The sequence below is a fragment of the Saccopteryx bilineata genome, chromosome 12 (assembly GCF_036850765.1).
Source record: "Saccopteryx bilineata isolate mSacBil1 chromosome 12, mSacBil1_pri_phased_curated, whole genome shotgun sequence".
Lineage (NCBI taxonomy): Eukaryota > Metazoa > Chordata > Mammalia > Chiroptera > Emballonuridae > Saccopteryx > Saccopteryx bilineata.
In genome coordinates this window covers 39,237,078-39,249,568 of record NC_089501.1, presented here as the reverse complement: position 1 = coordinate 39,249,568, position 12,491 = coordinate 39,237,078, and the positions used below count along the sequence as shown (strand labels likewise).

At 39.2% G+C, this 12,491-nt stretch overlaps 1 protein-coding gene across 6 annotated transcripts in view; it reads right to left on the bottom strand.

Annotated features, from left to right (window-relative positions):
* Positions 1-12,491, bottom strand: part of UTRN (utrophin) — a 510,071-nt gene that overhangs the window by 254,269 nt on the left and 243,311 nt on the right. For all 6 annotated transcript variants that reach the window (XM_066248060.1, XM_066248061.1, XM_066248058.1 and 3 more), the window contains 3 exons: positions 9,643-9,760; positions 5,971-6,176; positions 4,504-4,658 (listed from right to left, as the gene is read on the bottom strand). In XM_066248060.1, coding sequence (XP_066104157.1) covers positions 4,504-4,658; positions 5,971-6,176; positions 9,643-9,760 — 479 coding nt within the window. The remainder of the gene's footprint in view (positions 1-4,503; positions 4,659-5,970; positions 6,177-9,642; positions 9,761-12,491) is intronic.

The following is a 12,491-nucleotide window of genomic DNA, read 5'->3' as shown; positions in this document are numbered from 1 at the left end:
CCGAGAGAGCTCCCCTACCCCTTCCACCAGGGAGGGTACACTGAGCAGTCTGTGACCCAGAAGACGTCCCCCACTCAACCATGCTGGTCCTGACCTTGTACTTCTGGACTCCAGAACTGGGAGAAGTACACTTCCCTTGTTTATAAACCACCCAGTCTGCGGTACTTCGTTACAGCAGCCTGAACGGACTAAGACACTCGCCGAGAATGTCACATATTCTAACAGTTTCATCTGGTAACAAACTTGGAGTACTATACCACATTCAGTAAATCAAATAATCAACTATTTTGTGATTAATGCACACAGAGACTGTTCAAAATGACTACAGACCAAACAACTGGTACTGGCTCAGCCTTCTGCTGACTTCACCAGTCCCCTGAAACCGATGGCAGGGCAGTGCGTCTCTGAGGAAAACATCAGATCACAGAGCACACGACGATAATCTGGCTAACCTTTTGGTGAGCACATAACAGGGATGAGAAACTTTTGCACATAATGTTTGATCCTCACAGTAATCCTGCACTTAGATATGTTATTCGCATTAGAAACAAGGAAAGGAAGAAGCAGTGATTTGAAATAACATGCTTGAGTGTGGTAAGTCACACAGATGGGAAGTGAATAAGTTGGGATTTTCATCAAGGATCACAAGACATCATAGTCAGTGCACTTTCCACTCTGACTACGCACACTGAGGATTGCTTTTAAAGAGGTCAGGCAAAGCACAGCTTCTGGGGGTCAGGGCAAGGAGCAAAATACACAGGAATTAATTGTCTAAAGGTAGTCTTTAACACATAAAGTTACATTATCTCATTTCCTTTACAATAATTCAGCACAAATAACGATGTGTGTATATGTATATGAGACTAAGTGTGTATATAAACATAAACACATATCTATCTACACACACACACACACACACAACACACACACACACAGGGGTACTCCAGGGTTAAAAAAGCATTTCAGACCCAAATCGGGCATCTGCACTCCAAAAGTTACTATGAACTCATTTCAACAATTGCTATCTCAGTTAGTAGTAATAGAGATTGTTAATTGGCATTAAGAGATGAAAAAGAAAAATAATCCCAAGTTGAAAGAGCTGTGGCCAAGATATATCAATCAGTTTAAAACGTTAGAGACAGACCTGCTGTACGCAGAATCCAAAATATCGAGAGCCAGTTGTGTTTCAGGATTTAAAATTTTTTGTGCATTAGAGCACTATTATGAATGTATCTATATGACACATTACCCCTAAATAGGATCTGAAGCAGCAAACACATTAATATCTCCGCACTTAGGAACAATCTATTCGCACTATGCCGGGTAAATCAAGACTCTAATAAATAGTCTCACGTCAAGTCAGGGCTTTCGGATATCTCAGCATATTGGATTTTGGCACTGCAGATAAGGGACTATGGACCTGTCGCTGTGAATGGCCAAATTACTTAGGCCAATTACAATTCACAGAAAACATTTCCTTTGAAAGCTGATATTAAAGTTCACACACTATCCTGCAATAACAATATTCCACTGGCAAGTATAATAACCCTACATCTCTCCAGCACTTGGCTGCCAGTGATGTATATTCAGAATACAGCTGGGAGATAAGAGGTGAGCCATGGTACAGGGCCTCTCGGCAGCCATCATAGAGGGCACCATGGCCACATACTGCAGAGTGTGACATTATTCATACCAGAGGCCTCACAGCTTTAATCAGATCGGGCTTCTCATCTTAACACAGGTAAGAACCAGTAAGCGGAATCACAGATCTCAGAGCGAGTACATGGAGCCATCAGCAGCAAGAGCTGACTTTCTCATCACAAAGGAGATAACACAAGTATTGGAGAAGAAGGTAAGAGGCTCGCTGCGTAGACCAAAAGGCTTGCACTGCAATCCCAGCTGTGTCCATATAAGCAGTTTAATCACCTACACGGCGTGGGTGAAAATGCTGTCTGTTCTATGGCTGTTGCGAGGATCAGACAAAATAATGCATGGGAAGAGTTTAGCACAGTGCCTGACGATGAGAAGTGTTCAATAAAATTTATACGCTAAAAATAAAGCTCAAAATCTCAGAAAGCATAGCAACCTGAATAAATTTACTACCAAGTCTTCAGAACTCGGAACATGATCATAATTTAGTATTGAAAAAACATCGTCTTAGCTATGCTATGTGATGTTGACCACGTCATTTAAACTTCTCTGAGTCTGAGAGCATCCATCAGACAGCGCATTCTTCAGGGAGGTGATAAGTGGTCCTTTGACAGGACAAGGTGCAGGAGGGGAGTGGAAAAAAATTTACTCTCTTTATGTATAAGGCACAACTATAAAGTACAGAAACAGATACATAGTATACCCATGGTATTATAATTTCATAAGGGCAGGTATCTAAAAAGGTATTTCAGGGACCTGATCATATAAATAAAAAAGGTTGAGAAATATTGGTTTAAATGAACTGTAAGGTTACATACAGCTCTCAAAGTTCCTTAATTTTATGTTCACAAAATGTTATGTTTACACAATAATGCCAAGAATTTAAAAAAAAATGTTTAATATAAGTTTACACACTTTGTTTAAGAAGGCAAGGAAAGATCTGTACATTTTAGAAAGATCTCCAATTAAAATGGTTAAAAATTGTGAATGCCACTGTGTTTAAACAAGAAAATCCTCTCAATACTAGAAACCCAAGCTGTTACTCGTGAATCGCAGTTTGGTTTTATTTCCATTTTATAGGTAACAGTATCCCTAAAATCATGTGTAGATATAAATATGTGTAATCACCCCCCGCCCCCGCAAGTGGGGAAAGAAACTAGAATAAGGAAAACTACTTGTAACTACCAAAAAATTGGAACAGTGTGGCTGTCTCAGCTATGATAAATGAAAGATCACCTTGGAATATAATTCATTTTTAATTGCCTCTTCCATCTAACGACTGCTATAGTCTGTCTTAAAATATTTACAAAGGAAAAGCAAAAAAAAATTGGGGGTGCTAAATAAAGCAGGCCACACATTTCTCCATGATTAATTTTTGAGGGTATTATTTACAAAAATAAAGCCATAACTTCTACATGAATTTGTGGAAGAGATAAAGTATGATGAAGGACCACCTCTCTTAGTGTTAAAGTTGTTTTTTTTTTTAAAATAACTAAAATATAATTAGCATTCAACCTAGTATTAGTTTTAGGTATTCAATATAATAATTTGATATATGTATATATTGTGAAATGATTAGCACAGTAAGTCTAGTAAACATCCGTCACCACAGTTACAAATATTTTCTTCTTGTGATGAGAACCTTTATGATCTACCCACTAAGCAACTTTGAAATATACAATACAGCACACTGTTAACTACAGTCAGTCACCATGATGGTCATGATATCCCCAGAGCTTAATTTTATAACTGGAAGTTTGTACCTTAAAGCTGTTTTTAATTCATCTTCCTCCCTGCCTTAGTTTTGGGATCCTCACTTTACTCAAATAACATGTTGCAAAACAACAGTTATGTAAAATGCTAGAAAGATCAGTAATATAGCTATGCTCTGCTATGACCACTTAGGAAGTTTTGCATTTGCTACCCCAGTCTTATTTTTGCCAGAACCTAGGTTTTTCATGTTCATATACTGCCCTCATTATACTGACTTTTCCAAAACTCTACTTTAGGAATTCTAACTAAAGATGCCATTCTCAAAGTATATAAAATGACTCCATGTCAAACTGTTGTGAAATGCTTAGCTATTCTTTTTACCAGTAATATATATCATAAAGCATTCTAATATTATCTATTTTATTCACTGGAAAATAAATGTGTTTTGATATCATAGGTATCAAGCAGTTGTATTTAAATAGATAAATATGTGTGTGAAATCATAATTCCCTTAAGCCCTCGCACTCCCCGCACTACTCAGGAGACAAACACATTTTTTCTGATGGTGAATATAAATATGCCATCTTAAAAAGATGCTATCTACTGCTATATAGGTCCTCAAATCCTAGGTGTTCAAGTGAAAAAAAAATCTCTCTTATAAACCCATATGCTATTTTAGACTGTTCCAAATATACCGACTAGACAGAGTAATGGGAGAAAATAAATTAGTTAAGCCCTAAAAACACAGAGCATATTTCAGGTGTCTAGTGTTGGATGCATGTGTTCTCAGCCTCAACTGAGGGAGATCTGGTCAAATACCGTACTATTTTAATTACCATGAGGATGAAATATTACCCTAAGGCAGCTGTGAACACCTAAGGGTTTCTTACCATCACAGTGCTACAAGACATTCTCTAGGTAACTCCAAGAGGATAAAAAAGAATCAGAACCATAAATAATCACTGGCAAGGTTTAGACTTATTCAAGAAAAACCTCCATACAGTATAAAAATTAAAAAGAAATTATAGTAAAACGTACTTCCATTAGTCACATGCTTTGACATGTGTCTATGAAAAAGCCAAAGAAATCAAATTTTCAACTTGGCAACAGACATTTACCTGCCAGGGCCTCAGCGTTTACCTTTGTTTTAGATTGATCCAGGATGTCTTTAGATACTCGGTGGTCTCTTTCACGTTCCTCGTGTCATCGTTACCATATTCCTCCAGCAGCTTCTGCAGGACATTGTCAAATGCCATCACGACACCATCACCAGGACCCAGTTCTTGAAGCAATATCTAAGGTGTCATTTCAGATGTATTTGTTAGACTTGTGCACTCAGTAACTAGTATGACCAAAATAGTCCCAATAGGTTTTAACATATTTTACACACAGATGTCAAAACAAATAAGCAAATTATTGGACAAACTCTTGCATGAAAGTGTAAACCAAAATAATTATAGGAGTGAAGAGGAAAATGTCTAAGAAAAATGGTCAGGTACCTAGCACATGACATTAACAAATTATTATCTTTTCTAGGTATTTTATTTCCTCCAAACATTTGTCTTTTTTCATTCCTTCTGCTAGAGCCCCTAGATCAAGATACTACGCATGAAATCTAAATGACAAATGAAAGCTTCTATAGTGTTTTTTTGTAGCAATCAACAGAAAAAATCTACTCTAAAGTTTCAGGAGAGAATAACCATATTGCCGATTAGAAAAGAATATTCTGAATGTGATGACTGAAGCATGGGAGTCACTTTTAATTGTGTTCCCTTAGTGAAGAGTCACGGGCTTTGCTGCCATTACTTTTGATTCATTTGGTGAAAACAATCAGCAGATAGGACGAACAGAGAGAATCAGGACACCTAGCCCTTGTTTTGTAAACTGTAACCAGAGTAAGTGTATACGTGTGAAGAATAAACACATACTTCATATTTTAGCTTGTGATTCCCACATATTCGTTATTATATTCTTCACAAATGCACACTTTCATCTTAGGCTATCTGAAGGATATAAATGTTACACCAAACCATAACCTAACAAGCCATACCTCTAATTCAGTAACATTTTACATGATTGTAGAAAGAATTTAAAATAATACCATAAATGTTCAATATACCAACTCTATAACCAAACTGATCACAAAAGTTACCTACTCTGATGACACTGATAAAAGTTTGGTTATAAGGTGTTAAGAGAAACTGTGCTTACTTATTACTTATTACCTGACTTGTTCCCTCCAGAAGCCCTCAAATGAAAGTCTCAAGAAGTCTCATAGACCGAAATAGCCCTCAGAGTAGAGATGAAGGGAACAAAAGAGTCGTCCTCGGAATCCTGAAAATGTTCTCTTTCTAGACGCTGGTTTGTGCCTGTGTTCTATTTGCAAGGAGTCAGTGAGCTGTCAATTTAAGCTACATGTGCGTTTCTATTTGCTATGCCTCCAGAAATTTTTCAGAATTCTTCCTGATCAAACTCTTTATATAAATTTCAATGTATAGTCTAAGAATTTGGAAAAACATTATAACAAGAGTCCTAAAAATTACAGTTAACAGAAGTAACATCCAACAAATGAATATTGCCCCCCCAAAAGTATCTAATGAGCCTTACTTGATTATCAGAAATTTGTTTGATAAGTGGATCCCTTCGGGCTTGCTGAAGAATGTAGAGTCGAGCCTCGTACTTTCTCATAAGTTCTTCGGTCTCTTCCCTGTGGTCATCCCACTGCAGACTGTCGATAACCATGTCCTCCAGCTGCTGCTGCCGCAGCTCGACGCCGTGCTGAGTGTTGTCCCACTGGTTCCTGACCTTTTCCACTGGAGAAAGTGTTATAGACAGGAATTCCAGAACGTGACTAACCAGAAGGGGAGATAATGCCTAATACCAAATTTATTACAAACAAGACTACTAGGGACAAGAGGAAGGAGGCAAGTTGACACCCACATTTTTAAAGAAATTTCTATATGTCTGTCACACTATATATATATAATTGATATATTTCTGAAACTGTTCTTGAGAAAAAGTCTTCAATTAACCTTTAAATGTACTAAAATACCTCACAATAAAAAATAGCTATTATTATAAATTGGTAAAGCAAAATTAATAGGGAAACTAACTTCCTATCTTATTTTGTATTTACAGGACCTGGTTTGAGGCAGGTAGACTCTGACAGCACTTTATGACAGAGCTTTACGACACAGACACAGTCACGTGTCATTCTCAAAGGAGATGCTCAGGAGTCTTGGCTTTAAAAGGAAACTCTCAGAGAAGACTTCCACATTTGTTTGATTGTAGCATTAAACCTTTCTACAAGGAAGTATTTTCCCATGTTGACATTCAAGAGAAACAATCAAAGTAACATTGATGCAAGTTCTATGTACCCAACAGCTCTTTATCATTCCAAAAAAAACCCAAAACCCATACTGGCTTTTTTCTGCTCTCTTTCTTATTGTTTATTTCTATTTCTCTTTCTTTCATTCTGTCTCTCTCACTCATCCTCTTCTCTCTTCTCCTCCCCTCCCTTCTCATTTTTAACATGAGGTTCGGAAAAGAGAGCTCTAGAGAAACAGACTTCTGATGAATTACTTCAAGGGCAGTTCATGATCTTGAACTGAAGTACCAGTAAGCAATAGATTTGAATATCCTCAACAACCCACTGATAATAGAAAGTTAAAAACAAACTTCTAGAATATATTCTGAACGCCAGACATACTGAAGGGCTGTAGTTAAGTACCAGCCCCAAAAGAACTTAACTAACAAGATAACATTTCTTTTGGCAAAGTTATTGGGGTAATACAGGGCTATAGTACACCATGAAAGCGAACAATTTAAGATTGTTCAGAAAGCCACAATTTATACTTACATTTAATAATTCTAAAAAAATGTTTCAGATGATTTATTTTATACTGTCTGAATAATAGTTTAAATAAATTGCTTAAGATTTTAACTTAAGGAGAGGACAGATCTATCATAATGTTTTACTCGTCAGTTAAAAAATTACAGAGAGTACTTATGACAAATTCTGCCACCAATAGAATCTTTCTATGCTGCCTGACCTGTGGTGGCGCAGTGGATAAAGCGTCAACCGGGAAATGCTGAGGTCGCCGGTTTGAAACCCTGGGCTTGCCTGGTCAAGGCACATATGGGAGTTGATGCTTCCTGCTCCTCCCCCCTTCTCTCTCTCTCTCCTCTCTCTCTCTCTATCTCTCTCTATCCTTTCTAAAAATGAATAAATAAAATTTAAAAAAAAAGAATCTTTCTATGCTGAACAAATAAAACTAAAAAAATCAAGGGACAGCAAATAAATACCACAGGTTTATCATAAAAATAAGCAAATTATCCTTTTAATTGTGAATAAGAGCTAAAAGCAGGCTGCTGTTGGTAGCACACGCCAGTTGAGAATGGTAATTCATATAATAAAATAGTAATTCATATAATAAAATAGTGACTCTGCAGCCTCTATGTAAGAAAATGGAGAGAAAAGAGAAAGAGGGAGTTAAATTGGAAAGGAAGGGTATTTGGGAGAAGGAAATTCCTGTCAAAAACCTTATGAGCCACTCTGGACAAATACACTGGCATTGGGGAAAAAAATGTAAGATGGCAGGAACAGCAAAATGGAGACGCCTTGTTAAATCTGGTGTCGGGAAAGCAGAGACGCTCTCCTGCCCCACGACAGGAAGTGGGGTCCCTCCAGAGTTCCATAACGGGCATAAGCAATCCATGAATTAATAAAGGGAAGGAGGAAGAAGGACAATGGCCAAATCAGTAAAAGTAAACCAACCTAGTGAGACATTAAAAGTGAACTTTCCTAACTCATCTCTTCTAACAACCTTTGCTGCCACATTTATTTTGAAATCGAAACACACTTTTTTTATAGGAGAAATAGTTGAATTTCTCCCCTGGAGAAATAGTAAACAAGGTGATAAAATACATTCCAGTTTCTATTTTGCCACAAATTAAATACAGAATTTGTACTGGGCACTGTGAGAGGCTCCAGAAAGTTGAAATATTCACAATCTGAGCACGGGAGAGAAAATTTAAGTAGCTGTGAGATCCATAATGGAGTTATGGGAGGGGGGCGGTTCACAAGCAGGAACCAAAAATAGAAATCTCCAGGGACCAGAGAAGAGGGCAGGGAAGGATTTTACAAAGGGGGTGACATTTTATCAGCTGAGTAGAATTTCATCTGGGGAGAAAAAGCCGAGAGGAAAAAAAATAACGTGAAAAAAGGTAAGGAGAATAAGAAATGTCAGGATGTATTAAAGAATATATATAGTACAGAAAAACTACAGATGGGGCCGAGGACTGTAGTGGAAGACGGGATCATAAAATCAGACTGTGACCATCCCTAGAAGTCTCTAAAGTATGTTTCAATTTCAAAATAAATGTGGCAGCAACGAGCTTATTATTAGAACAGATGAGTTAGCAGAGAACTTTTAGTGTTTTGAAATGTTGGTTTATTTTTCCTGAATCAGCCATTGTACTTCTTTCTCCCTTCTTTTATTATTAGATCGCTTGTGCCTATCCATTCTTGAGAATCTAGACTTTGTTCTCTATGACATACAGGTGTTTGTAAGCCAGAAATTAAACTGGAAACAAAAATTGTGGTTTTGGTTGTTTGTTTATTTTTTGTTTTGTTTTGTTTTGTTTTATTTTTAGCTAAAGCATTACCAAATTACTGCCAGACACAGAGTAGTTGCTCAATAATTATTTTTGGAATGAATTTGGAGAAGATGAGTTAAAAGACATGCTAAGATCTGGTTTTGGTGAATGAATTATAATGAAAGAACGGATTTGAGTTTTTACAAGTTTGTCTAATTTTTGTTTTCCTGGTTCCTTCAAAAGAAGTATTAACTTAAAAGTAAATAACCTAATTAATCAGTAATTACTGAAAAGCAATAATATTAATATTTAAAACAATTCATAAGGGAATTCTGACAATGTTCACAGATAAATAAAAAACAAGGAAAAGGTATATTTATTAAAGTATGAAATATCAAATATTAATTTCTGGTTGAATAATCTTTGAAATGTATGACTTTCTGTGAAACTATTTTCAGTGTAAATGGATGATGAAATAATTTTTTAAAAAAATTATTTATTATTGATTTGAGAGAGAGAGAAAAACATCAATTTATTGTTCTACTTATTTATATATCCACCAGTTGATTTTTTCACATGCCCTGATCAGGGATTGAACCCATAACCTTATGTATCAGAAAAACTCTCTAACCAACTGAATGACCCGGCCAGGGCCAATTATTATTATTTTGTTTTACTTACATTTTTCTGTGATTGCTGTTCTCACGTCTGAACTGGAAGCTTTATTTTTCAAATTCTGAGCCAATGTAAAAACACAGTCAAGCTGAGGATGGCGCTGCTCCAGGTCGGCCTTTGTGATCTGTTTCAGAAGAAACGGTTATCAGGACAGGTTAACAGGCTATCCTATAAGAACACTAAGGAGCCTGACCTGTGGTGGCGCAGTGGATAAAGCGTCAACCTGGAAATGCTGAGGTCACCGGTTCGAAACCCTGGGCTTGCCTGGTCAAGGCACATATGGGAGTTGATGCTTCCAGCTCCTCCCTGTCTCTCTCTCCTCTCTCTCTCTCTCTCTCTCTCTCTGTCTCTCTCTCCCTCTCTCTCCTCTCTAAAATGAATAAATAAAATTAAAAAAAAAAAAAGAACACTAAGGAGGCGAAACTGGCGCGCTGACATCCATGTTGCCTTTTTTTCTCCTGCAAAGGATAGTGAGGCATCTGCGATGTGGCAGAGGAAGTGCAGAATTTGGAGTCACCAGTCCTAGGGTCAAATCTCAGCTCTACCACTTCTCATCTAGGTCATCAGGTGAGGCACTTCACCGCTATGGGTTTTGTTTTCACAAAAAGAAATAATAAAATACTTGCAGTTCAGCTATATTAAGTCTGAGGGATTAGATTAAAAAAAAAAATAGAAGTCCCTTTAAAAACCAAAAAAAAAAAAAAAAAAGTTCTGAAATCATTAGCAATGATTTCTACAGTAATTATACCTTGCATAACAGTCCTACATCAGATATGAACACAATCTAATGTCACCTATAGGGATGGGGGTGAGATATTAGAAAAACACTAAGTGCAATAATTGCAAACTAAATAACCGTAGACACACAAAAATACTGTTGGCTCTGGAATTTATTTCTCAGCAGTGATGAACACGGGAGAAAAGCTAATATCAGGAAAATGGTGAGTTTTAAGTATAGAATAACTAGCCATAAACACTATTTTTTTTTTGTATTTTTCTGAAGCTGGAAACGGGAAGAGACAGTCAGACAGACTCCCGCATGCGCCCGACTGGGATCCACCCGGCACGCCCACCAGGGGCCATGTTCTGCCCACCAGGGGGCAATGCTCTGCCCCACCGGGGCGTTCTGTTGCGACCAGAGCCACTCCAGCGCCTGGGGCAGAGGCCAAGGAGCCATCCCCAGCGCCCGGGCCATCTTTGCTCCAATGGAGCCTTGGCTGCAGGAGGGGAAGAGAGAGACAGAGAGGAAGGAGGGGGGGTGGAAAAGCAAATGGGCGCTTCTCCTATGTGCCCTGGCCGGGAATTGAACCCGGGTCCCCCACACGCCAGGCTGACGCTCTACCGCTGAGCCAACCAGCCAGGGCCAAGACTATTTCAACAGGCACAAAGAATGCAACACAGATTCTCTCCCAGATCATCTTCTTTATGAATTCACTAAATTTTGCAGACGTCAACTATTCCTACAATGCCAAATATTATCCCTAAATGGATTATTCACAACTTCCAACCGGAGTCCCAGAAAGACATTTCAACGAATGCCGATCATTTCCTTCTAAATGGCAAAAGACCCAACGTATTAGAAACTAAATCATCAAACCCTCATCCACGTAGCATCGTCGTAACTGCTCTTCCCTTTGCATTAAAGCATCCCTTGCTCTATGCCCATTGTTCCTACTAAAGCAGGGCATTGTTATCATCAGCCCCTAGCCACAATTTTAAAAAGGAAAAAAGATACTAGGCCATTGCTTCCAGACTACAAGTCCAAAGGGCTTCCCATGGCCAACAAGCTCTTTCAGAGCGAACTTGAGCTGCCTTTGTTTGCTATCTCATTTCCCGCTCCACTTACTCGCACAAACGACCCACCGTCCCTCATGCTTCCTCAGCTCATGTCTCTATCCACTCTGCTCCTCCTAGCGGAAATGTGATTCACTTGTCTCTGGGTGTGAAAACCCCACTCGTCTGCCCTCCATCACTGTGGAAGAAACTCCCTTCTTCATCTGGGCTCCCCTAACAGGTCCCTGTAACATCTGGGCTCCCCTAACAGGTCCTCATCCCTACCTCATCTGGGCTCCCCTAACAGGTCCCTGTAACATCTGGGCTCCCCTAACAGGCCTTGTCCCTACCTCAGCCAGGCTCCCCTAAAAGGTCCCTGTTTCTGCCTCAGCCAGGCTCCCCTACCAGGTCCCTGTTCCTGACTCAGCCAGGCTCCCCTGACAGGCCCTTCTCCCTGTAACATCCGGGCTCCCCTAACAGGCCTTGTCCCTACCTCATCCGGGCTCCCCTAACAGGTCCCTGTTCCTGCCTCAGCCAGGCTCCCCTACCAGGTCCCTGCATTACATTTCGCTCTGCCACAGAGTTTTGTTTGCTTATGTGCATTCTACGCCTTCACCTCCGTTGGGGCATATTGTGAATTTGGTGTCTACCTCAAAAATAGTTAAAGAAGTCAGTGAACTAATAGACGTAAATTACTTACAAAAACACCCAGCACACATTAAGCACTTAATAAAAGTTAGCAATTGCTGTTATAATTTTACGGTTCATTCCTAATTTCTATCTAATATATTCTTTTTTTTTTTTTTTTTTTTTTCTGAAGCTGGAAACGGGGAGAGACAGTCAGACAGACTCCCGCATGCGCCCGACCGGGCGTCGCTCTGTTGCGACCAGAGCCACTCTAGCGCCTGGGGCAGAGGCCAAGGAGCCATCCCAGCACCCAGGCCATCTTTGCTCCAATGGAGCCTTGGCTGCGGGAGGGGAAGAGAGAGACAGAGAGGAAGGAGGAGGGGGTGGACAAGCAAATGGGCGCTTCTCCTGTGTGCCCTGGCCGGGAATCGAACCCGGGACTTCTGCACGCCAGG